Genomic DNA, 26,942 nt, shown 5'->3' with positions numbered 1-26,942 from the left:
ACAGCTTTCTCGATGGACTAACAGGGAATCCATCCCTTGGGGATTCTGTGCAGCTCCACACATGATATCAGATATGGGCCATAAGTCATCACCTACCTCCCAAACCAACTGAGGAGCAAAATGAAACAATAGAGGATCGAGTCTAATGGTTAACTTTGTTGCTTAACATGTGTAAGCCAAGCAAAAAGTCAACCTCTTTCCTTTTCCTCCTATATCTTATCCACACACACAATAATGCCTTCCGTTCTCAAGCATACACAAGTGGTGAAGGTTACGAGTCCGACTTGTGTCGGTATGGTTGCCGCCAGCGAGTGGGGAAGTCGGGAGAGTGCGATGCTTCGACAGCTCCCCCATTGGCTAACCAAGTAAGGATGTCTCCTTTAACCCTCTTGTTTCAATCTCGCATGTTGCGATCACTCATTCAAAAGGAAGAACTTTCATTCAATCTTAATCTGACTTGAGTAAGTTTGTTTGTTCCAATGTTGTTTTCCTTCAATTTTTATTTTCTTCTTCCTTGACCACAGGACGAAAGAAACATCAGGTTAGCGAGATTATGGAAAGTTCAGAATGAGTAGGTTGGATTCTGGTCCTGTTCACAGCTCTCGCTCACTCTGGTATTCTCCCTTCTTGGCGTGGGACTCTGCACCAAACCTAGTGATGCCAACTGCTTACCAATGCAAGACACTCACTTCCTACCGACTTCTTCACTGGTGATCGGTAAGGAATCCCTCAGCGGCGTGGACTTCTCTTCCCACCCGACATGCGGCGAGGGACCCTCTTATGATGCTCACATCAGCGCAAGTGTCGGCTGCCGCCAAAAGATTCTCCTCCCTTCTTCTTCTTCTTCTTCTTCTTCTTCCGAAGAAAGCTACCTGGATTGGACCGATGACCTAAGTGGGTTATTCATCATAAAATATAGAGATATTGTTCTAAGAATCCATGTAGTTAGGACACTATTATCTTAATCTTGTTGATGTCATGAAAGCTACGAGGGTGCAGGATGATGATTGATGAGTGCTTTCTGTATGATTATGCTGTGATGACAAGAGCTCTCAGAAAGATGCAGGCAAGTCATCTCCTCAGAAATCATGAAAGCTTGCTGTAAGTAACAATGGAGTTTTGGTATGTGTGTGCCTGTGTTTGCTGCTATGATGCACAAGTATCAGAATTTTCAGAAGAACAAATATAATAGAGCTCTAAAAATATATATAGTTACATGCATTCTTCTACCTTCATTGCCACCACACCAACCTGAGACATCACCATTGTGCTTGTGGATCTCTTCTCCTAACAACACACTTTGTGAGAAAGGCACAGAAGAAGAAAGAGGATAACAGAGAATAAACTGTTTCACATTAACTTGTCAAAAGTATTCTACTTGGGAGCCACATGCTGCTGCAAATGATAGAGCACAATAGCTGCACCTAAACTATGTGAAGAACTGGGCACAAAGAGAAGAATCCAAATATGACATCCCTCAATGATTGATGAATCATTGCACATCATCATCATCCATGGAATAATATCTCTGGGTCACACTAAAAAAATTGTGTGTGCTGTCTCATATGATTTGTGGCAGGTGGAGGATGATCTACGAAAATTTCATGCACCATCTTGCATGGCAGCATGCGGTTCTTCTGAACTTTCTACTTCTACATTGTGAGGCAGTAATTGACATAGTTAATCTCTCTTCTATCTTCACCATGTCTCTCTCTTCCACTCCCTTCATAGTTTGCGGAAGAAGGTAGTTTGGCAACTTCATGACTGACCCTTTCAACAATAGCTTATAGTTTTTTCTCTCTGCACTATCTCCCACCTCACTTCCGGTACATGCAAATTATAGGATATGTATATATATATATATATATATATACACACACACACACACAGTTTGTGTTCTATATATAAACAGCAAGCAAGCAGCAGCTAGTATCAGACAGAGGAAGAAGCTACCTGCACCAAAGTTTTGTCCCCTGCTTCTATCTGCCCCCATGAAGGCTAACTCATGCCCGGAGCTTCAGAATGGGAGCAGAACGAGCCTTCAGAACACCTCCAGGATCGTTCTTCTTCTGACTGCAACCCTCCTCCTCCTCACCATCATTCCTCTGTATCTCTTCCCTTTGTTAGCCACATCACTTGCATGGAGAAGCCTGTCCGATTCATCATCATCATCATCTTCTTCTTCGGGTGACATGGGTCGTGATTCCATTGCCGGTCTGGGAGTGGCACAGCATTCGTGTGACATCTTCCGAGGGGAGTGGGTTCCGAACCCTAACGCGCCGTACTACACCAACGAGAGCTGCTGGGCCATCCATGACCACCAGAATTGCATGATGTTTGGAAGGCCCGACACGGGCTTCATGAAGTGGAGGTGGAAACCGACGCACTGCGAGCTGCCGGTCTTCAACCCGGCGCAGTTCCTGGAGCTCGTCAGGGGTAAGTCCCTGGCGTTCGTCGGCGACTCCGTCGGGAGGAACCAAATGCAGTCCCTCATCTGTCTCCTCCACAGAGTGAGTTGTCCCTTTTCAGTCTTCGTCTTCATGCTCTTTGGTGTCTCCCTAACGTGTAGCAAAAAGCTGCACTTTCAGTACTTAGCGACCTGCATCCAACAGAGAATGATAAGAACATCAACTGTAATGCTACTTCCGATGCTCTCAACCATTGCAGCATGAGGCTTCTCCTTAAATGCATCTGCAGGTGACGTACGTGGTGGATGCCTCCCTCACTCAAGACGAGAAGTTCCGACGCTATCACTTCCCCACCCACAACTTCACCGTCGCCAGCTTCTGGTCTCCGTTCCTGGTAAGGGCCCACGAAGCCGACCCCAATGGTCCCACGCACACTGGCCTGTTCAACCTGTACCTGGACGAGCCCGACACCAACTGGACCACCAAGATGACGGAGTTCGACTACGTGATCGTGTCGGCCGGGCACTGGTTTTTCCGGCCGGCAATGTTCTTCGAGGGCGGCCAGCTCGTCGGTTGCCACTACTGCCTGGACCCGAACGTCACCGACCTGACCATGTACTACAGCTACCGGCGGGCGTTCCGGGCGGCGTTCGGGGTCTTCAACAGCCTCGAAGGATTCAGGGGGACGGTGTTCCTGCGGACGTTCGCGCCGTCGCACTTCGAGAACGGCGAGTGGGACAAGGGGGGGAACTGCGTGCGGCAGCAGCCGTTCCGCCGCGACGAGACGAGATTGGACGGGATCAACCTCAAGATGTACATGACGCAGGTGGAGGAGTTCCGGGAGGCAGAGATGGAGGGGCGGGAGAAGGGCGTCAGGTTCCGGCTGCTGGACACCACGGATGCGATGCTGCTGAGGCCGGACGGGCACCCCAGCCGGTACGGCCACCGGCCGCACGAGAACGTGACGATGTACAACGACTGCGTGCACTGGTGCCTGCCGGGGCCCATCGACACGTGGAACGACTTCTTGCTCCACATGCTGAAGAACGACGGTGGGAGAGCGCGTTCTCGGAACGCCCGGAAGTCCACCATCAAGTAGATGGGTCGATGCCTTCCTTTCTTTGGCAAGTAGATCCACTCTGTTCTACATGAAGAAAGCTGCATTATACGTCAGCGAAGGTGCTTTGATTGTTTGAAGACGAAGCTACAAGCTGTAAGAAACTATGAACGATGTTCTACATTGATAGCTGAACAAATTTATGGAATATATATGGAGGAGAGACGTTCATAACATCAAATTTGGTGCATATAAACTATTGCAGCATACACCAATTCGGGCGAACAATGAAGAAAATATGATGCAGGTGGTGCATATGCAGTGAAAGGAGACACTGTATAAAGTTCTGCAACATTAACCATAACTTGGCTTCATTGAGCCCTTGAACTCAAGATGAAAGGTGTAATACTTTACTGACAGTAAATAGGCTAAATGAGAACAAGATCCTCCGATAACCAGAGTTTGAACTTGAAAGAGCATCAGATTGCACTCACAGTGTGTTCTTTGCTGATAAAACATTAATTTCATCATGGCCTAGAATTGAAGTGGTTCAGCAAAAAAGGTCCCTAAATACTACTAGCCTCTGAGCATGGGGTAGAACACTGTGTGTCTACTCTTCAAATCATTTTGAAGGAAGTTGAGTGAAATCAAGCGCTGAATGAGCATAACTGAAACTTATAATGGTTGCAAAGATAAATTTTGGCCAAGAAAATGGGGTTTGTATAGTCAAGTTAATTGGTTCATCATTTTTTTTATATGTTTTCATACATTGGAAAAAGATCTTCTTACAGCCTTTAACACCTTAAGGTTGCAAGATCATGCAGACCCTTTATTTACTATCCAACTAAAACATGCAGAATGTTGATATTAAGGTTGCAAGAAGGCAGCACAAAAAAAGAAAAAAAAAAACCACACATCTCAAGGACTAAGTGGAACAAATTCAGTAAAACTAATGAAGTAACTTTTGTGTTCTACGATATGAGCAACTTCAATAATATATTTCACATACATATCCAACACTAGCCAAATTGATCGAGGTCTCATCCACTAGGCGACCCATTCTTTACATGAAACTATATGACATTAACAATAGAGTCTGACCTAATAGAGGAAGCAAACTATTTTATCATAGTTACAAAGACAAACAAGAAAATAACATAAATCAGGCACTTGAGAATGACATAATAAAAGTCCTCAATTAGGAAGTACTCAAGATTTAACAAGATAAAGCATGAATAATAATCTGAAAGAACCGGACGATCTGTTTAATTGGTCACACTCTCACTTCTTTTGAAATGTTACAAAAGATAACATGGCATGAAGGCCTCAAAAAGATTGTGCTCCATAGGACAGTTACCAAAATTCACACAAGTATACAGGAGGAGAAAAGAAAAGCAAGAAGAGATTCTTGCATTTAATTGATGACACACAGCAATAGCAACAACATTTTACCTTAAAAAGAGAAAATAAACTGCTATCATAATTTCAATCAACTAGACAAGTCTATTATCCTGCCAATTGATTTGAATACAAATACAAAGGTATGTTGGTTTTTATGCATGGTCAGCTATGCCCTGGGAAGCTACTATGTCTTATTAATTATCCAACAAGTAGAGAAGGTAGTAAGGTCATTAGGAAAGAAAACAAGAAAGATGATAATTAAATATCACCATTTTTACACAAGGTATCCACGATATCAGGGCTATTTATACATCAAGGAAAATGAGGTTGGAAGTACATAAATGTAGTTATATCTCTCAAAATGGTTCCTGGCAAGTTTCTCTTCTCTCACTCGCCTTGTCTATCGTAATGCATTAAGAATTTAGACCCTTCCACCCAAAAAACAGAGTCAGGCACACATTCAGCATGCAGATTACTTGACTGCTTTGGTTTCCATATGCATTGTATTCTAATTCACAAAGTATGCAATTTATGTTTTTGCAGATAAGAATGAAATATAAAACCTTGTCAATCATTTGAAACACATCCAACAGAACACATGTTATAAACAGGTAGCTATGTCATGCACGCAATTAAATAATCCAAAGATCAGTATTCATGACCACCACCATATTTCAGCAAGTATAATTCACACAACAAAATACACCACATGCTCTCACAGTAAAAAAAAAAATACATGTACCATATAGCTCTTTTCTAGAAAAATATTGATGTTTAAATTCTTTATACAGATTCACCTTCACGCATTACAAACATAACAAATATAGATGGTTTCACATCCGTGTAGAACAAGGAATCTTGGTAAAAGGAATAAATTAAATGAAAAATATTCGTGTGGCTAAATGTTAGAAAAATATTTATGTTTAAATTCTTTATACAGATTCACCTTCAAGCATTGCAAACATAACAAATATAGGGAGGTTCACATCCATGGAGAACAACAAATCTTGGTAGAAGGAATAAATTAAATGAAAAATATTTCTGAGGCTAACTGTTTAAACATCAAAATATGGAATATATCTCAATCATCTTCATAAAAACTGTGCCATCCTGTCACATTAATTTGACCAGTTGAGCTTATTTTCCCCATTTAGTCCTCCCAAAGCCAAGTTTAAGCCATCTCAGAGTATATTCCGACCTCTCATTCTTGACGAATCAACCAATAGTGGTAGTTTCTGTAAATACAAATTTCTAGTAGTCCTCTGCTGTCTGTTTAATACAAAACATTTACGTCCTATTCAGTGAATAATCCAAAATAAGGATAGATCAAATGGTGAAGATAATGAAATGATAAACGAATCCAAAAGAACAATGAAAAATTGAAGGCATAAGAAAGAACTGAGAGACCTTAAATCAAACATATTTACTGTTTTCTCTGGCCATCATCACAACTCAAGACGTCACCCATTTTGAATCGATCTAAATGCTGATGGCACCATTATTCGTTGATTGAAATTCTGCAGAATGCCGACAATAATCTGAGTAAAAAAAAGGGATCGAAATCGGCATCGAATCGGCCGTATCAATTAGCCCTAACAGCTACCACCTCTTCATTGCCCAATCATTATATAAGATGACGAAAACAAGAGGAGGAAGAAGGTGGGGTTGGGAGGGGGAGTGTTTTGGGTTGGGGGGAGGACGGAGGAATGGTTGTCGGCGGAAGTCCGGATGCAGAGGTTTATCGACCGATTCCGGCTTTGTAACCTCAGCAAGAAAAGAAACCATGGAATCCACCACGAAAAGAGACCGACAAGGCCAGGAAGAGATCGATAAACCGCTGCGTCCAGAGATCGCTCGATTGGTGCGAGGAGGAGGAAAAGGGAGAGGAGATATGAGATTCGAGATGGGGATCACTTACTGTTGCAATCATGTTGTCCGCTTTGGATCCGAAATGGAGACCGGATTGGAATTAGAGACGAGGATCACGAGAGCCAGGCGACATGTGCTTCCATGAAGAGGGGAGGATGGATGAGCTCAGCATGAGCAAGAAGAGCTACTCCTTTCTACCCACGTTTTACCGGTGTGTTCTTTGGTGAAACGAAACTAGTTCCTGCGGGACCCATCCTTCCTATCAGTAGAAACAAAGCTCGTGGGTTCGTAAGAAATTTTGGGTTTGACAAAATTCCGACACGATTCTTCTGACGTACTCATATAAGCTGTCTTATCCACGGCACAGAACATTCGATTTGACCGATCATCCTGAGACACAGTGTGCCATACGACACCTGTGTGAAGGCTTCCCGTGTTTCGCGACGTGGATGAGACAGGAAAAGCCGTGAGGCAAATTGGTGGCAGTCCATCGTTGTTGACGTTGATGCGGTCAAGGCTGAGCCGTCCGATTCATGATCCGGCCAGGATGACCACATCGTCGCCCACCCGTATTGTCGCATCAAGATTCGGGACGGCTAGATCAACGGTATCAGATCAGCTTCAGTGATATATATAATTAATCATGACTAGGAGTAATTAGCTTGAGTTTTCTAAGGGACACATATTAATATTTGTAAGAATCAATATAGTATTTTTAAAAAATTTTAAGCATTATTATGGAAAGACACCTATTCAACTATTTATTTCTCTATGGCTAAAAAATATACATTGACACGTATTGTTTTTTTGATTTCTAAAGTATTTATGCATTGGATTAAAATCACATAAAAAGGTATATTTAGTGGCATTCAGACTTGAGCTCTAAGTCTTTTATAAAAAGGAAGTCACTTTACACCTATACAAACATAAATATACAAAAGGTCTATTTGTATCAATATTATATATATATATGTATATATATATATGTATATAAATGTATGTGTATATATATATATACATATATATATATGTATATATATGTATACATATATATATATGTATATATATGTATACATATATATACATATACGTATATATACATACATTCATCTTCGATAAAAGCATAAAATCAGCCCATGCGATCTACCTAGATAGACCTTTTTATTATGCATGATAAGTTAATTTACTAGTATCGAAGTGTGGAACATATTAAAATTGAACCAAGCATCTTTATATGCACGATGTATTCACTTTTGATAAATGTATATAATTGATTTTCAAATACTTTGAATTCAAACATTCAAATTTATTGTAAAATCCTTTTGGTGATACAGATACCAATGCATATGTCGAGTAATCATTCTGATGACATGAGTCTTATTCGAGAAAAAGAAACTAAGAGAGAAATGGAGGTGAATGGATTCTCCACCTCTTATTGAGGTAGTAAACTTGTACTATAATGATTGCCCCTCAATTTTTATAGGCACTCTAGAATATTTAGTATTTCTTTTGGCAACAAAAGCCCCTCATATTTTATAGGTCAACAAATATTGATATTAATACCCTATTATTGAGATTGAGATTTATACATCCAATTGTTCGAAGAAAACTTAGATTTCTTGATCTAGCATATACCATTAATAAGGCTTATTTCCACTTATCTAGACAGTTTGTACCTTGATTATATAGCTTTACAAGTAAAGGAAGGGACTAATTATATATTACCATCTTTAGTTAGACTTATTTAGTATCCTGGTTAATAAATTTTAAAAATATACATTAGAATTAGTATAGTTATGAAAGTGAAATGTCTAATTTTATTTATCTTAACGCTATCAGTTTTACTAATGGAAGCATGAAAATAATGGGTAAAAAGATAATTTTAATGTTATATTATATTTTCGGTGATGATAAACAACAATGCCAATGGGAGTTATAGGTGACTATTATCGATGGGGAGAAAGAACAACAATAATAGACGAGGCAAAGAAAGAGAAGGAAAAAGGTGATGCAGATTTCGATGCTCTGCATCTACATTAATGCCCTGCATCTACATTAATGCCACTTGACAATTGCGTCGATGTCAATGCAAATGTAGAGTGGCGAAAGGACTGTTCGATATATACATCAACACAAACATAGATGCAGATGTAGAGTAGTGTTGTTCTGCCTCTGTGTCAGCATTGATAATAACGAGGGGATAGACAACGTCACTCTATATTTATGTCGGCATCAATGCAAATGACAAGCAACCATTTAGTTATTCAGATTCTCGTTATATGCTTCTCTTTATTTATGATTTTACAATGTTCACTTAGATCTATTTTGTGAAGGAAAAATCAATTTTTTTTAAAAAAAATTAAAAGTTTAAGTTAATAGTTGAAAGTGCTCTTAAATAAAAAATTAAAAGATTACATATTGGCATAGAAATCACTTCTGATATATTATTCTCTTTATAAAAAGAGTATGGTATCAAAAGGAAACTTACATGTGCAAATATGCTACAACAAAATGGTATAGGTGAATGAAAAATTTGACATCTCATGGAGACTTATAAGTGTTGGTTTCATGCGAAGAATTTACCCAAAGCCTTATAAGAACAAGGTATGACATGTGTAACTTACGTTGTTAATTGAATTTCTCTTAGTTTAATTAATCTGAAATTTTCATATGAGAAACCAAATGTTAAACATTTAAGAGTATTTGGTTCTCTATGCTATGTTCATATACCAGACTCAAAGAGAAGGAAATTTAATATTAAGACCAAGATATATATTTTTATTGACTGTGATGAAAGAAAGAAATGTTATAAATGCATTGAATCATACATGTATATGATATCTCGAGATGTTGTGTTTAATGAAGTATTTAGTTATTATTCTTCGTAAATAATTTCTTTTAAAAATTTTAATAATAGTGATATAAGTTGAGTTTCCTTTATCATGTAATGTTCTTATAGCTTTTAGCTCATTTTTTCCTTTATATGTGCTTATTATTGTTATTTCTTCATCATTAATGGTCGAGCAAAACGATAGATGACTTAATGATATTCATAAAAAAGAAATTTTAATATTAAAAAAATAAAAAAGAATAATTGCCAAATGAGCACATTATAGAGATAGAGATAATATACGCATATCATTATTTCTTCTATAAACCAATTGATGATTTTAAGCTTACTTGTTTTGATGAAGCCAAAGGTGTTAAAGTGTGGGAGGATAATATGAATGAAGAAATGAATGCTCTTTATAAAAATAAAACTTTGGATCTTGTGTCAAAGCTCACAAATATAGATCTAATTACTTGCAAATAAGTCTATAAGGTGAAACATAAGTTAGATGGAAGTATAAATTATTATAAGGCAAGATTTATTGTAAAGAGGTTTTCTCAAAATATAAAGAAGATTATGAGGAAACATATAGTCCTACGGTCAAAATAACATATGTGAGGTGATTGCTATGATAGCCAATCTTAAATGGAAGTTTGGCAACTTGATACGAAGAATGCATTCCCATATGATAAAATTGATAAGGATATTTATATGAAACAACCATCAAGATATACTTTTATTTCTAAATCAAATTATATTTATATGCTCAAGAAGGCTCTCTGTGGGTTAAGCAGGCTCATTAGTCAACACTTACAATTTTATGGTTATTTTTTTTCTTACTCAGATCCTAGTTTAATTATTAAAAAATAAGAAACCCTATATATTATTGTTCTTCTATAAGTGAATGATAAGTGAATGATATGATCATCAACCATAATGATGAAATAGAGATTTGAATTGAAATTCTTAGGAGAGATTAATATTTTTCTTGATCCGAAGGTGATATACAAACAAATATATATTTATCTCTCAAACAAGCTATGCAAAGAAAATTATTGAAAGGTTTGGAATTAATAAAAATAAGAAGGTTTCTACTCTGTTTGATGTAAATAAAAAATTAAATTATAATGATGAGAAAATATTTTCTAACTCTCGATCTTTTCATGCTCTTATTAGTAGTATTATCTACTTAACAATTATAAGATTAGATATTACATTTTCACTTGATCTTGTAAGTCATTTTATACGATTTCTGTAATAATTTTTTTTAAAATATATGAATTCTATCCTTATTTGAGATTATTTTATAAAACGGGCATACATCTCGAATTACATGATTATATAAATACTGATCTAGGAGATACTTTGGATAATCATAGATTTACTTCTTTTTATGTCTTTTTATATTATTTTACTTGTATCTCATAGTGTAGTAAAAAATAATAATCGATCTCTTTTTCTATAACTGAAGCAAAATACAAAGCTTCCTCACTTGGTACTCGAGAATTTATATAGTTAAGGCATCTAATTATGGAAATAATTAACAAACCAATTATTTTATGAGGTAAAAATCAAAATACCTTAAAATTGGCTATAAATCCAAATTGTAGAAAAAATGGTCATTAAGGTGACAAAGATAAAAAATAAAGATAATATAGTAGGTATTTTTACCAAATCGTTTTTCAAAAAACCATTTGAAGATCTTCCAAAATAAGCTGAGAGTAATCTCAAAAATATACTGTAAGGGGGAATGTTAAGAAGTTAAAGTATATTTTGAAAGATTATAAATTAATATCTTACCTTTTAAATAAGATTAGATAAAGTTATATGGATAAAGAATTCAGAGCTTAAAAAGTTAAAATATATTTTTAAAAGTCTTAAATTGAAGATTTACCTTTTAAATAAAATTAAATAGAATTATAGAGATAAAAAAACTCTTATATTTCACATCTATAAATAGATGATATCTACATGTAGATCTAAGTCTCAAAGTATTCAAGCTTATAGGATCGAAGTCTAAGAATCAATCAAGATTGTAAGTATTTTTCCTTTAAAAAATTTATATAATTTTTTTTTATTTAATTTAATCTTGAGCAAGTAGTACCTCGTTATTATTATTTGAGAACGAATTATACCTGCATTCCCTCCCTTTCTTCACACAAGTATCGGAGGACAAAGCAACCTGCACCAAACTTTGCTGCTTCTATCTCCCCCCATGAAGGGCAACTCAGGTCGGGAGCTTCAGAATGGAAGCAAAACGAGCCTTCAGAACACCCCTAGGATCGTTCTTCTTCTGACTGCAACCCTCCTCCTCACCATCATTCCTCTATATCTCTTCCCTTTGTTAGCCACATCACTTGCATGGAGAAGCCAGTCCTCTTCTTCATCATCATCTTCTTCTTCTTCGAGTGATATGGCTCGTGATTCCATTGCCGGTCTGGGAGTGGCACAGCATTCGTGTGACATCTTCCGAGGGGAGTGGGTTCCGAACCCTAACGCGCCGTACTACACCAACGAGAGCTGCAGGGCCATCCAAGAGCACCAGAATTGCATGAAGTTTGGGAGGCCCGACACGGGCTTCATGAAGTGGAGGTGGAAACCGACCCACTGCGAGCTGCCGGTCTTCAACCCGGCGCAGTTCCTGGAGCTCGTTAGGGGGAAGTCCCTGGCGTTCGTCAGCGACTCCTTGGGGAGGAACCAAATGCAGTCCCTCATCTGTCTCCTCCTCAGAGTGAGTTGTCCCTTTCCAGTCTTCGTCTTATTCTCTCTGGTGTCTCACTAACGTGTAGCAAAGCAGCACTTTCAGTAACGAGTGACCTGCAACCAATAGAGAATGATAAGAACATCAACTGTACTGCTACTTCAGAAGCTCTCAACCATTGCAGCATAAGGCTTCTCCTTAAATGCATCTGCAGGTGACGTACGTGGTGGATGCCTCCGTCACCCAAGACGACAATTTCCGACGGTATTACTTCCCCACCCACAACTTCACCGTCGCCAGCTTCTGGTCACCGTTCCTGGTAAGGGCCCACAAAGTCGACCCCAATGCCTCCACGTACAGTGGCATGTTCAACCTGTACCTGGACGAGCCCGACACCAACTGGACCACCAAGATGACGGAGTTCGACTACGTGATCATGTCGGCCGGGCACTGGCTTTTACGGCCGACCATGTTCTACGAGGGCGGCCAGCTCGTCGGTTGCCACAACTGCCTGGCCCCGAACGTCACCGACCTGACCATGCACTACAGCTACCGGCGGGTGTTCCGGGCAGCGTTCCGGGTCTTCAACAGCCTCGAAGGATTCAGGGGGACGGTGTTCCTGCGGACGTTCTCGCCGTGGCACTTCGAGAACGGCACGTGGGACAACGGGGGGGACTGCGTTCGGCGGCAGCCGTTCCGCCGCGACGAGACGAGACTGGACGGCATCAACCTCAAGATGTACATGACGCAGGTGGAGGAGTTCCGGGAGGCACAGAGGGAAGGACGGGAGAAGGGCGTCAGGTTCCGGCTGCTGGACACCACGGATGCGATGCTGCTGAGGCCGGACGGGCACCCCAGCCGGTACGGCCACCTGCCGCACGAGAACGTGCCGATGTACAACGACTGCGTGCACTGGTGCCTGCCGGGGCCCATCGACACGTGGAACGACTTCTTGCTCCACATGGTGAAGAACGAGGGTGGGTGAGCGCGCTCTTGGAACGGCCGGAAGTCCACCATCAAGTAGATGGGTCGATGCTTTCTTTTCTTTCGAAAGTAGATCCACCCTGTTCTACATGAAGAAAGCCACATTATGCGTCACTGTGGGTGCTTTGATTGTTTGAAGACGAAGCTACAAGCTGTAATAAACTATGAATGATGTTCTATATTGATAGCTGAACAAATTTATGGTATGACAGCAATAACATCAAATTTGGTGCATATAAACTATTGCAGCATACACCAATTCGGACGAACAATGAAGAAAATATGATGCAGGTGGTGTATATGCCGTTAAAGGAGACACTGTATAAAGTTCTGCAACATTAACTATAACTTGGCTCCATTGAGCCCTAAAACTCGAAATGAAAGCTGTAATACTTTACTGACAGTAAATAGGCTAGATGAGAACAAGATCCTCCGATAACCAGAGTTCGAACTTGCAAGAGCATCAGATTGCACTCACAGTGTGTTCTTTGCTGATAAAACAGTAATTTCATCATGGACTAGAATTGAAGTGGTTCAGAAAAATTGGCCCCTAAATACTACTAGCCGATTAGCATGACGTAGAACACAGTGTGTGTCTACCCTTCAAATCATTTTGAAGGAAGCTGAGTGAAATCAAGGGCTGAATGAGTATAACTGAACCTTATAATGGTTGCAAAGATAAAGTTTGGCCGAGAAAATGGGGTTTGTGTAGTCAAGCTATTCGGTTCTTCATTTTTTTCATATGTTTTCGTACCTTGGAAAAAGATCTTCTTACAGCCTTTAACAACATAAGGTTGCAAGATCATGCAGACCTTTTATTTACTAACCAATTAAAACATGCAGAATGTAGATATTAAGGTTTGCAAGAAGGCAGTGCAAAAATGAAAAGCCACACATCTCAAGGACTAAGTAGAACAAATTCAGTAAAACTAATGAAGTAACTTTTGTGTTCTAAGCTATGAGCAACTTTGATAATATATTTCACATGCATATCTAACACTAGCAAAATTGATCGAGATCTCATCCACTAGGCTACCCATTCTTTACATGAAACTATATGACACTAACAATAGAGTCTGACCTAATAAAGGAAGTAAACTATTTTATCATAGCTACTAAGACAAACAAGAAAATAACATAAATCAGGAACTTGAGAATGACATAGTAAAAGTCCTCAATTAGGAAGTGCTCAAGATTTAACAAAATAAAGCAGGAATAATAATCTGAAAGAACTGCACGATCTGTTTAATTAGTCACACTCTCACTTCTTTCGAAATGTTACAAAAGATAACAATGGCATGAAGGCCTCAAAAAGATTGTGCTCTATAGGGCAATTACCAAAATTCACAGAAGTATACAGAAGGAGAAAAGAAAAGCAAGAAGAGATTCTTGCATTTAATTCATGACACCTAGCAATAGCATGAAATTTTACCTAGAAAAGAGAAAATAAACTGCTATCATAATTTCAACCAACTAGAGAAGTTAATTATCCTACCAATCGATTTGAATACAAATACAAAGGTATGTTGGTTTTTATGTATGGTCAGCTATGCCCTGGGAAGCTACTATGTCTTATTAATTATCCAATAAGTAGAGAAGGTAGTAAGGTCATTAGGAAAGAAAACAAGAAAGATGATAACTAAATACCACCATTTTTACACAAGCTACCCATGATATCGTGGCTATTTATACATCAAGGAAAATGAGGTTGGAAGTACATAAATGTAGTTATATCTCTCAAAATGGTTCCTGGCAAGTTTCTCTTCTCTCACTCGCCTTGTCTATCGTAATGCATTAAAAATTTAGACCCTTCTACCCAAAAAACAGAGTCAGGCACACATTCAGCATGCAGATTACTTGACTGCTTTGTTTTCCATATGCATTGTATTCTAATTCACAAAGTATGCAATTTATGTTTTTGCAGATAAGAATGAAATATAAAACCTTGTCAATCATTTGAAACACATCCAACAGAACACATGTTATAAACAGGTAGCTATGTCATGCATGCAATTAAATAATCCAAAGATCAGTATTCATGACCACCACCATATTTCAGCAAGTATAATTCACACAACAAAATACACCACATGCTCTCACAGTAAAAAAAAATACATGTAGCATATAGCTCTTTTCTAGAAAAATATTGATGTTTCAATTCTTTATACAGATTCACCTACACGCATTACAAACATAACAAATATAGATAGTTTCACATCCGTGTAGAACAAGGAATTTTGGTAATAGGAATAAATTAAATGAAAATTATTCCTGTGGCTAAATGTCAGAAGAATATTTATGTTTAAATTCTTTATACAGATTCACCTTCAAGCATTGCAAACATAACAAATATAGAGATGTTCACATGCATGTAGAACAAGGAATCTTGGTAAAAGGAATAAATTAAATGAAAAATATTTCTGTGGCTAAATGTTTAAACATCAAAATATGGAATATATCTCAATCATCTTCATAAAAACTGTGCCATCCTGTCACATTAATTTGACCAGTTGAGCTTATTTTCCCCATTTAGTCCTCCCAAAGCCAAGTTTAAGCCATCTTAGAGTATATTCCGACCACTCATTCTTGACGAACTAACCAATAATGGTAGCTTCTGTAAATAAAGATTTCTAGTAGTCCTCTGCTGTCTATTTAATACACAACTTTTACGTCCTATTCAGTGAATAATCCAAAATGAGGATAGATCAAATGGTGAAGATAATGAAAAGATAAACGAATCCAAAAGAACAATGCAAAATTGAAGGCATAAGGAAGAACTGAGAGACATTAAATCAAACATATTTACTGTTTTCTCTCTCCATCATCAGAACTCAAGACGTCACCCATTTTGAATCGATCTAAATGCTGATGACACTATTATTCATTGGTTGAAAATCTGCAGAATGCCGACAATAATCTGAGTAAAAAAAGGATCGAAATCGGCATCGAATGGACCGTATCGATTAGCCCTAACAGCTACCACCTCTTCATTGCCCAATCATCATATAAGATGACGAAAACAAGAGGAGGAAGAAGGGGGGAACGGAGGAATGGTTGTCGTCGGAAGTCCGGATGCAGAGGTTTATCGACCGATTCCGGCTTTGTAACCTCAGCAAGAAAAGAAACCATCGAATCCACCACGAAAAGAGACCGACAAGGCCAGGAAGAGATCGATAAACCGCTGCGTCCAGAGATCACTCGATTGCTGCGAGGAGGACGAAAAGGGAGAGGAGATATGAGATTCGAGATGGGGATCACTTACTGTGGCAATCATGTTGTCCGCTTTGGATCCGAAATGGAGACCGGATTGGAATTAGAGATGCGGAAGGGGAGGAATGCAGGAGACAGGCGCCATGTGCTTCCATGAAGAGGGGAGGATGGATGTGCTCATCATGAGCAACTAGGGCTGTTCTTTCTACCCACTTTATTACCGGTGTGTTCTTTGGCGAAACGAAACTAGTTCCTGCGGGACCCATGATTGGCCCCATGCTTCCTATCAGTAGAAACAAAGCGGGTGAGTTGGTCAGAAATTTTGAGTTTGACACTCTGTGCCCAATCGCAGGGAGTTGCTGTTCTAAATCCCGACACGATTCTTTTGACGTACTCATATAAGCTGTCTTATCCACGGCACAGAACATTCGACTTGACCGATCATCCAGAGACACGGTGTCCCAAAGGACACGTGTGTGAAGTCTTCCCGTGTTTCGCAACGTGGATGGGACAGGAGAAGCCGTGAGTCCAACGGTCAGCCTGAGCCGTCCGTTTCATGATCCTGACCACATCGTCGCCCGCCCGTATGTCGCATCAAGATTCGGGACGACTAGGTCAACGGTGTCAGATCAACTTCAGTGATATATTTAAATTAGTCATGGCTAGAAGTGATTAGCTTTAGTTTTCTAAGGGACACATTATATTAATATTTGTAAGAATCAATCTACTTTTTTTTAAAAAATTGTAAGGATTAATGTGAAAAGACACGTATTCAATTATTTATTTCTTTGTGGCTAAAAAATTGAAAATGTACATTGACAAGTGTTGTTTATTTACAATAAATTTATTTCTAAAATATTTAATATTTTGGCTAAAAGACACATAAAAAATATTTTTAGTGTCATTGAGACTTGAACTCAAGACTTTTCCAGAAAAGAAATCACTTTCCGACTATACAAACATAAATATGCAAAAGGTTTATATATATATATATATATATATATATATATATATATATATATATATATATAATATTTTCTAAAAATAAGCCTCATCAAATCAATTGGGTTTTATCAGTGTTATTGTTTTACGGCCTAAAATGAACTATAATAATAATAATAATAATAATAATAATAATAATAATAATACTAATAATAATAATAATAGAAGAAGAAGAAGAAGAATGGAAAAGATTCCCACCCGAAAACCCTAATGGAGAGCTCTATCATATGCAATCACACGCACTCACTCCAATATAAGTTATGGTAGCGACACAAAACCCAAAGCGGCGGAGAACATAAAAGAGGGGAGTCGGGATGGAAGTCGGCGGCTGTGCGGCGGCAACAGAGAGGCCGAAGGCAAGCGAGGAGGGCAACGGCAACGCTGAGCCGGCAGTGCCCCACGAGAAGAAGATGAACGGCATCTCCGCGGTCATCCCCGGGTGGTTCTCTGAGCTCAGCCCAATGTGGCCAGGTGTAATATTACTCTCTCGTTGCATCTGCAGGCGATCTACGCTTCTTTCGGTTTCTACCCGCATTTCCTTCTGTGGCTAAGATATCAAGATCCAGTTTTTATATTTGGCCTCTCTAGTTCGAGGTTTCACCGGAATTTAGATATGTATCATATCGTGTGAGCGTTGCATCGCACAAGATTCTCTTTTTCCTAGCTTTCTCTGTTAATGGGTATCATCTGGTATGTCATTGTATGTCCTAATAGTCTTTTCATTGTCAGGCTCTCTTTTCTTTAAGATTTATAATGAGCTATGTTTGGTTTTCTGATTTTTTTTCTACAGACTTCGTTCCATTGAGCTAGTTAGAGCGGATTAACATATGTGTTAATCAATTATTTCCGCCTTTATTTTTTGCGAAGAGGATCTCTAGCTTCGAACATTTAATATGAGTTGATAGTTAATTTGTAATTGTTATCATGTTATTTATTGTTTCCATTTTGTAATATGTAAGAATTTTTGAAATTATTTACAGGAGAAGCTCACTCCTTAAAGGTGGAAAAGATATTGTTTCAGGGGAAGTCGGACTACCAAAATGTTCTGGTCTTCCAGGTACTTGTGGACAGTGAAAACTAGCAACTTTCTTCTTCTTCAATATAGCTTTTTTTTGCTTTGCCTGATCATATGACTGTCATTCTGGGTGTCAGTCATCCACATATGGCAAAGTTCTCGTTTTGGATGGAGTCATTCAAGTAGCAGAGAGAGACGAGTGTGCTTACCAGGAAATGATTACGCATCTTCCACTCTGTTCAATCTCAAATCCTAAAAAGGTAGCTTTACCATATTCAACTCTTTTAACATTATAAGCATGTTGTGCATGCAGGAACAGTGACATACTTGCGTATTCTACATGGGCAATGAAGCATATATATATATGTGTGTGTGTGTGTGTGTGTGTGTGTATCCATATACATGTACATGTATACATATCAACACAACTAATGACTTTTTTGAACAAATAATGTGCTAACTAGTTTTAGTTTTCTCGTATGTTACAATAAGTGTGAAAAATAGAGAAGGGAAAAGATGTTCCGGTTCTATTGTAATATGAAGACCCCATCATTCACAATGGTTATGTGATTTGTTACTTTTTTTTTTTCTTCACAATGATATATGTGACTGTATTCATTATGTTTACTATTAAATAATTGATTTATATAACTAGGAATTGCTAATTCCATGAGCATGTAAAAGCTTGGATAGCAGCTATGGTATATGTCAAAGTTCTCATCAGGAGCAAAGTGACTGATGTTTTCAGTCGAGTCTAGACACTGATGGCTTAAGCCAATTTTCATATCATCAATGATTAACAAATTTTTCTTCCTTTTATCTGGAAATAGGATTCATTATCTTTTTCATAAAGAAATCTAAATATGAAAATCTAATAGAGAGCTTAATAATTTCAAAATTAAGGTTATATACTGGCCATGATTTGGTGCTTGTCATATTCTGATGTGAGTGCTGAAGCTATTCAATTTTTTTGTTTAACACTGTGACACCTTCCCATGCACACATGCGCAGCCATAAAATTTCATCTGTTATCAACTTGCTGAGGTGATTTAAAAGTTGATGCTACGATTCATTAATTTGATCTAGGCCATTAGGTTAGTATGGTTCAATGTTCAAGCTTGTTTTTCCAAATGATACCAATCATTCTCTTTTTCAAAACTGATCTATCACTTTATCTTATTCATAGGTATATCTTAGTATTCAATTTTGTGAGGGTGAGCCTTGGTACAATGGTAATCATGCTAAATAACTTTGGTGACCAAGATTTGCATCGCGGACACAATCTCTCTATTTGTCAGGTCTATCCGATGTGGGAGCAGGAGCGGTTTATTCTTTTTTTATTAAACTTTATTTTTGTCCCAATTCAAGAGACATTATCTCTCTTGACTTCTCATCTTTCTTGCTATCTCTATGTCAACTGTTACCCGAAAAGGAAAAAAAAGAAAAAAGTTCTCCATTTCTTCTTTCACTGTTAAGGTGCAACAACTGTTACTTCTTTTAATCAACAACGGGTCTTGTCACTTTAACCAGTGATTGTTTCATTTCTGTGATACAACAAATGGGTTGTTTTAGTGCATGTTCAAGATATATAATTAGAAGAGGATTCTCTTATCTTTTAGTCATCAGCTAGTATTTACTAAGAACATTATAGTTTTCAGCTTGTTCAAATATATCAAATTGGTGATTGTATTTTTGTTGTTGCTACTGCTATTAGTTCATTGGTCACACACTTGACTTTGCAATTTTTTGCATAATTGAATGGTTTGTCAATCTTAATCTTTGCAGGTTCTTGTCATTGGAGGCGGAGATGGTGGAGTTCTGCGAGAAGTGTCACGTTACTCATCTGTGGAGCAAATAGACATATGTGAAATTGACAAAATGGTCGTGGATGTGAGTATGAATCTTTTTGAATTTGAATACTTTGCTTTCGTGATTTCAATGCTTTCTCATTTGTAGTATGCACCGAGGAATATTTCTGATTTGCTTGGTGTTGGCCTTCAACTCCACCTGTGCAAAATGTGAAAAGCCTTGGTGGCATATATTCATGTTCTGATTTGTGGAAATTCGCACACAGATTTTACATATTGCCAGCTGGTTATTCATTTTGGTTTCAGTTAGTTTGAATTGTCTATATGGGTCATCATAACATCCTCCACCGATTAGAGAGCCATTGTGCCACCTTTGTCTAAAGGTTGATTTCATAAATAAATATGATGTGCTTATTTGGTATCTCTGCATTTGCTTATTTGTCAAAGAACTGCTGGGTGATAGTTGATGTTCTTGGTTTTAAATCCTTATTCTATCAGATTCCTATGCCATCACATGCTTGTTTATTCATGCAAGTGATACTTCCCTCCCCACTCTGATTGACTTTCTGATTGGTTTAGAGTTTGTTAGAACATTGAACTGTAGTTTGTAACAGAAGCCCATCATGACAACCTGTGTAGTAGCTCCAGGTGCAGTCGCTAGATACTATGTTAACCCTTTTAAAGTGTGAACTTGACTTTCTTATATGTGAATAATTTAGAAGAAGATCTAGCTTCAAAAGAAGTTTAGGCAAATGTGGGGAATGAGAGAGTCTATCCAGTGAAAGGAAACATGATGTAAGAAAATATTTACTGTAATCAATTCATCACCTTTATTACATTTCACTCTTTGAGAAGGGGGAAATACAATCTTATGTTGCATTTGCCTTCTTGCATTTCTAGGAACTACCCCTTTAGGCCTGCAGATTATTGATTTGGATCTGGTCTGTAAAATATGGACTAAAGAAATCAATTATGCATTGAGTATATATCCCCTTTGGATATAGTGGCTCTAGTCTACTGTCATTTACATTTGAACATGATTCATGAAGTGCATCTTCTTTTGATTCAGCACTCTGCATTCCGTTGTTGTGATTTATGGTAAACCAATTTATGATTTCATGTTTAGTTATTTGAATCATGACCATCCATTGGCTGGTAAATATTTGATTGCCAGCTTTGCCGATCAGTAAAATTCTTTGCCTAATGTAGGTCGTTCAGCACAACATAAATACTATTCGCATCATATCTCATATTTCATCCGGAACTATTAGATGTGACACAGATTGATAAAATTACCTTCCTCTACATATGCATTTGCTTTTAGAAGTTGATTTAAGTACCATTGTTGTGCTTACAACTATCGATCAGATATCGTTGTTTCATATGCGCTGTGAACTGCATGATTGCACGTATTGAAAGGGTAGGTCTCATCTGATGTTAACTCTTTTTGGTTGTAGTGAGGCCCTACAATAGTCCAGGTGTAGTAAAAAAACTCATGTAGAAGATAGTTACCTCCTTGAATCTTATTTCCTTTTGCTTTGTTGACTCTGAATAAGCAACTGGTTTATTTTCTATTTTTTTCCCCCTCAAACAGGTTTCTAAGCAATTTTTCCCTCATCTGGCTGTCGGGTATGAGGATCCTCGTGTTACTCTACATATTGGTGATGGTAAGAAACTCCTTCCAATGATTATATTATTTTTCCTGTATTATTTAAATGGAAAATGGTGGTCTTACTCTCCTTGTCTAGATAGTTAATTCAATATCACATCTTAATTTGTGGCCTAGATTAATACTGTAATTGTTACCTTAAGATTCAATAACAACTTAAATAAAATGTCAAGTGGTTCAGACCATATGTTAGTACCATCAAATATTTGCCTGCTCATATGAAACAGATATGACTAGAAGCTTGGTAAGCACCAACATTGTCTTTAGTAGGTAATATTGACATGGTTTTAAAAGCATGCTTGACTGACAATTGAACTTCAGTAATAATTCAGCTGTCAATTGTAGTTCCTTTTTTTTGGGTCCTCTCCAATTGCAACTCATAATTTCATGACTTGCAGGAGTTGCATTCCTCAAAGATGCGCCTGAAGGTACTTACGATGCAGTCATCGTGGATTCTTCTGATCCGATAGGTATAGAGAATTGCATCAGTTTTGCCCTCTTTTTCTCTTTCTACCAAAACCTTTCTAATTTCATCACTTGGCTTATACAGGTCCAGCTCAAGAACTTTTTGAGAAACCTTTCTTTCAATCAGTGGCAAAAGCTCTCCGTCCAGGAGGGGTTGTGTGCACCCAGGCAGAGAGCATATGGCTCCATATGCACATTATAGAAGGCATTGTCTCTGCCTGTTGTCAGATCTTTAAAGGCTCTGTGAATTATGCTTGGACAACAGTACCTACATACCCAAGGCATGTGCATGTCGATTTCATATTTCTTTGGGCACTTTCTTCTTGATGTAATATAATGGAATTAGGGTGTCTTGTTATTGATATATGAATGCAGTGGAGCTATAGGTTTCATGCTTTGCTCCACGGAGGGACCAGCTGTTGACTTCCAGCATCCTGTCTATCAGATTGATGAGGATGAAGCTTCCAACAAATCTAAAGGACCCTTAAAGTTCTACAATTCACAGGTACTCATTAGAGGAACTCTACAATAAGTGCCTTGACTTTACCTCATCTATCGTCCTAATAACTAACTATATTGTTTCCACAGATTCATTCTGCTGCATTCTGTCTGCCATCTTTTGCAAAGAGGGTCATTGATTCTAAAACCAGTTGAGGTTTATCTCTGTCCTTCCGAGTCGAGACGAGAACAATCCTCGATGAAATGATGCAGGCTGGCAAATGATACCACGGCTGCGTAGCTCATCAATGCCGTCTATTCATTTGGTCATGCATAATTAAGAGGAATATAGCACCCAGAATTTTGTTTATCCCCAGTTAGTCGATATATAATCATCTAGTTAACATGTCATTATGAGCTCACCAAAGTCAAATGGTGTTTCATTCATCTTTGGATGAAGTTGCAGCTTTCTTTTTCACCACCTAATTATATAAATGGCAGTTTATTAGAATGTGACTTGGGGTTGAATTCCTTCACAATTTGGTAATTATGTCATTTCCTTTATTTAGTGCCAGAGAACAGAAGAGTATCCTTCTTTGCTTAGGAGCATTGATATTGGTAACAGATGGATAAGCAAAAAGAAAGGATGTGGTGTTCAAAACAATTGATCCTTATGTAAATGAATGAGTACTTGCAATCATTCCACTCCTTTATCATGTTTATATGTTTTCCAAAAAATAAAAATATTCCTATGCCAATAGAATACCTATTTTTTCTTCCATTTTATAGACATAACAGAATGTCTCAAAAGTTTATTAATTAATTTGTTTCTAATATAATTCAAACATTGTAGATTGTGTTCAGCTTAATTTTTCTAAGATTATTTTTATTTTTATTTCTAATAATATTCAAATGTTATTTTTTTTTTCTAGGATTTCCACTTGGAGGAGGTTTCATCCTTGACCATAAGTGCATGTACATATTCTATATCAAAATCAAAATGTATATTTATTACATACCATACATCCATAGCTTAATGCAACACAGAAAAGTTACAGATGTAAATAGAATCACAACTGGTAGAAATACTAAATAATTAATTAACAACAATAATTATAATCATAATATAAAGAAAAGGGTAAAATAGTCATTTGAGCGTCCGCCGAAAAATATCGAACTTTTTTAGATGAAAGCTATCAAGGGTGAAGAAGAAGAGGGTTTGGGCAGGGGACGGGGGGAAGGGGGACGGGGGAAGGTGGAGGCCGGAGGAGAAGGGGATGTGTGATTGATCGACTGGTGTAAGAAGGAATCGGAGCATTCCAAGTCTTCCTTCTGTTTGGAGGCCGATTGATTGCAAGGCGGAGGCAGAGGATGAGGGGGAACAGGGTTTGAGATACAAGAGTTCAAAGCTACGCCTTTGATCGATCATCTGTTCGCCTCCTCGCCTCTTGAAGATCCGATCATTGGGTTTCCGTGTGTGTTGAAGAAGAGATGCGGAAGGGCCGAGCTCCGGCTGTGGCTGCAGCTGCCGCGGCGATGACGGTGGAGGTTCGGTACCGCGGCGTCCGGAAGCGGCCGTGGGGGCGGTTTGCGGCCGAGATCCGGGATCCCTGGAAGAAAGCCCGGGTGTGGCTCGGCACCTTCGACTCCGCCGAGGACGCCGCCCGGGCCTACGACGCCGCCGCCATCGCCTTCCGGGGGCCTAAGGCTAAGACCAACTTTCCCTGCTCCCCCTCCTCTCCTCCACCTCCCGTCCCTCCCTTCCGCTCCCCCTCCGCCGCGCGATTCGCCTTTGGAGGGCGTCACCCGCCGCCGTCTCCCCCTCCACCGCAGCGGCCGACGTGCAGCAGCCTCAGTAGCACCGTGGAATCCTTCAGCGGGCCCCGGATAACCGCGGCGGCCGCGCCGACCCACGTCCGGGCGTCGCATCGCAGGAGGCAGTCCAACCCGCCGCCCCAACGAGTCCTTGTCGGCGAGGAGGACTGCCACAGCGACTGCGGGTCCTCGTCCTCGGTCGTGGATGACGACAACGGCGACATCGCATCGGCATGCCCGCAACCGCTGCCCTTCGATCTCAATCTCCTCCCACCAGCCGACGATGACTTCCACGCCGTCGCCCTCAACCTCTGATGCCTTGCTCTCACGCGCAAAGAGTAGAGAAGACGGTCCTCAGAAAAAGTTGGTTTTTTCCTTCTCCTTACAACAATCTCTCGATGTGTTCTCATATTTACTTGCTACCTTTTGGTCGTTCCGTTCTATATTATGTTGGTTGGATTTGTGATCTGTTATTAATATGATTTCAAGAGTTTGAGTCACTGATCATATGACACCAAAATTATAGCTTGTTATGGATCTGCCTCTCTTCCTCTTGTTTGTCCAAAAAGATATCTAATTTGATGAATGAGAAGCTAGAAAAACGAGCCTTTCTGCATTAGAACTCTTTCTACAATCGCCATAGCCTTTCTGCTGCACTTGATATAAAATAATTATGATAGATGGGAAGATAAAGGAATTAATCCATCAGTTGGAAGAGAACAAGGGATGCTAATTTGATATTCTGAAACTGGTATTTTACTCTGGAGTTATATTTGGTAGTCATTGGTGGTAAAGGGGAACATGCTATGGATTGTTGCTTGTGTGTTTACTGATTACTTAAGGAATGTATCTTAGGAAAATTAGCAGAAACAATAAAGTAGGATTTCTTTCATCCCTTAATTTGATGTGTAAATGTTGTAGCACTCAATGATGGAACAAGATCCATTTAATCGACTCAATCACTTCGGAACTGTGGCTTAATAGGATCTGAGTAGAGTGTAGAAATATAGAACTAGGAAAGCAAAAGGTTGTGATCCTTGTCCATCAGGATTATGTGGCTATGGTGAAAGGTGCTTGTGTACATCTGTTGTCTGTTTCTCACATTTTAGAACCATCAGGTATTTTCAAAGTCCTTTATATTTTAATTGGACAATGGTGCAGCTCCTCTGATCTACTTAATTACAGAAATTAGGTTGTCAGCTTCACCTCCTTCTTTCTCTGAACATCTTCTTCACAACAAGAAGATTTGATGTCTTTTCTTTTGTCATGGGCAAGTGGTTGATCAATGTGCCTTGTAACATAGTTTTTTACCTTTGCAGAACAAATATTGCTTTGATGGAAATTTCTCTTGCTGAATAATTGCTCTAAGTTGAAACTATTGCATGATTGTTGACCCATTAATGCTTGCTGCAAGTGAAGCCACCACATGGATGTTGATTCTGTCGATGTTGTTCTCAAGCTTGCCTTCCCATTAGAACCGAGTTTATACTAGGCTGCATTTAGAACCATTTTCTAGACAAAATCATGGCTGGCATCTGATTTGTTACATGTCAACTGTAGCTTGCATCATTTGCAACACAGCTTAGCAATTGGTTTACTATGCGATTGATAGATATGTTAAGTTGCTAATTCTTTTCTCTTATCAGTTTCTTGACCATTATTTCGCATCGAGCAGTAACTCCAAATTACAATTATAATAAAAGATGTAATTTTCCCGCCATATTTTTTAGTTTTCGCTGGTTCACAATATCGAGCTTATAAACTACTCACTTCCCACTTTAAATTTCAGGTTTATCCTTTAGTTTTACATGATGATATTGTTGATTAACCTAGAAGGTTAAGCTATTAGGTAATGGTCGACACACATTTATCTTAGCTTACCTCTATTTTTTTGTTTTCTTATTCATTTGATCTTACCGGTCTTGAGTGTCTCGACTCTCAGCGGCGTATCTAAGTTGTCTTACCATAGTGTCAAACCATATATTTCACTTTCTAATGCACTAGCACGTAATTTTTCTTTGCTTCATCAATGGTGTCATAATTAAACCTTTTAGCTGTTCTTGGCATTTGGATGTTTTCTCTCTATTGCTATCATCTACAGACCTTATAGTAACATGCAATCTGGGTGCTCAAATAGTATGATGCAGATGTAAGGATGCATGTCCAAGCCCCACATTGGTTTCTTTTCTAAGAACTTCATAAATAAGATGCACATCAATTCTTTTTTTTTTTTTGGTTTGATAATGGCAGTGTGTTTATTCTTGAGCACT

The 26,942-nt window shown here is 38.6% G+C and overlaps 3 protein-coding genes, 1 long non-coding RNA gene and 1 pseudogene across 4 annotated transcripts; 4 read left to right on the top strand and 1 right to left on the bottom strand.

The window, feature by feature from the left end:
• The first annotated feature begins 1,921 nt into the window (after positions 1–1,921).
• On the top strand, positions 1,922–3,648 carry LOC135609611 (protein trichome birefringence-like 19). Its single transcript, XM_065103039.1, has 2 exons — positions 1,922–2,510; positions 2,698–3,648. The coding sequence occupies exons 1-2, from the start codon at positions 1,992–1,994 to the stop codon at positions 3,505–3,507; spliced, it is 1,329 nt and encodes a 442-aa protein (XP_064959111.1). The 5' UTR covers positions 1,922–1,991; the 3' UTR covers positions 3,508–3,648.
• Positions 3,649–5,782: 2,134 nt separating this feature from the next.
• On the bottom strand, positions 5,783–7,407 carry LOC135608924 (uncharacterized). The gene is made up of 3 exons (XR_010485644.1): positions 6,785–7,407; positions 6,274–6,383; positions 5,783–6,135 (listed from the first exon to the last, which is right to left on the bottom strand). It is a non-coding gene; the product is annotated as an uncharacterized LOC135608924 (long non-coding RNA).
• A 4,373-nt stretch (positions 7,408–11,780) lies between these two features.
• On the top strand, positions 11,781–13,290 carry LOC135609323 (protein trichome birefringence-like 19; annotated as a pseudogene).
• Positions 13,291–17,685: 4,395 nt separating this feature from the next.
• Positions 17,686–23,460, top strand: LOC135609609 (spermidine synthase 1-like). Its single transcript, XM_065103036.1, has 9 exons — positions 17,686–17,933; positions 18,443–18,519; positions 18,615–18,737; positions 20,263–20,367; positions 21,880–21,952; positions 22,353–22,424; positions 22,505–22,700; positions 22,795–22,924; positions 23,008–23,460. The coding sequence occupies exons 1-9, from the start codon at positions 17,777–17,779 to the stop codon at positions 23,071–23,073; spliced, it is 999 nt and encodes a 332-aa protein (XP_064959108.1). The 5' UTR covers positions 17,686–17,776; the 3' UTR covers positions 23,074–23,460.
• Positions 23,461–24,068: 608 nt separating this feature from the next.
• On the top strand, positions 24,069–25,172 carry LOC103980743 (ethylene-responsive transcription factor 3). Its single transcript, XM_009397228.3, has one exon. It carries the CDS (start codon positions 24,349–24,351, stop codon positions 24,985–24,987), a length of 639 nt encoding a protein of 212 aa, XP_009395503.2. The 5' UTR covers positions 24,069–24,348; the 3' UTR covers positions 24,988–25,172.
• Positions 25,173–26,942: the final 1,770 nt, after the last annotated feature.

Source organism: Musa acuminata, chromosome BXJ2-4, assembly GCF_036884655.1.
Source record: "Musa acuminata AAA Group cultivar baxijiao chromosome BXJ2-4, Cavendish_Baxijiao_AAA, whole genome shotgun sequence".
NCBI classification, from domain to species: Eukaryota; Viridiplantae; Streptophyta; class Magnoliopsida; order Zingiberales; family Musaceae; genus Musa; species Musa acuminata.
Note: the sequence above shows the minus strand (reverse complement) of the source record. Positions and strands in the feature narration are given on the sequence as shown.

Coding starts and splice junctions, on each gene's coding strand:
- LOC135609611 (XM_065103039.1), top strand. CDS start 1,992: ATGAAGGCTAACTCATGCCCGGAGCTTCAGAATGGGAGCAGAACGAGC. Junction 2,511..2,697: donor TCATCTGTCTCCTCCACAGA/GTGAGTTGTCCC, acceptor ATGCATCTGCAG/GTGACGTACGTGGTGGATGC.
- LOC135609609 (XM_065103036.1), top strand. CDS start 17,777: ATGGAAGTCGGCGGCTGTGCGGCGGCAACAGAGAGGCCGAAGGCAAGC. Junction 21,953..22,352: donor TACTCTACATATTGGTGATG/GTAAGAAACTCC, acceptor CATGACTTGCAG/GAGTTGCATTCCTCAAAGAT. Junction 22,925..23,007: donor TAAAGTTCTACAATTCACAG/GTACTCATTAGA, acceptor TTGTTTCCACAG/ATTCATTCTGCTGCATTCTG.
- LOC103980743 (XM_009397228.3), top strand. CDS start 24,349: ATGCGGAAGGGCCGAGCTCCGGCTGTGGCTGCAGCTGCCGCGGCGATG.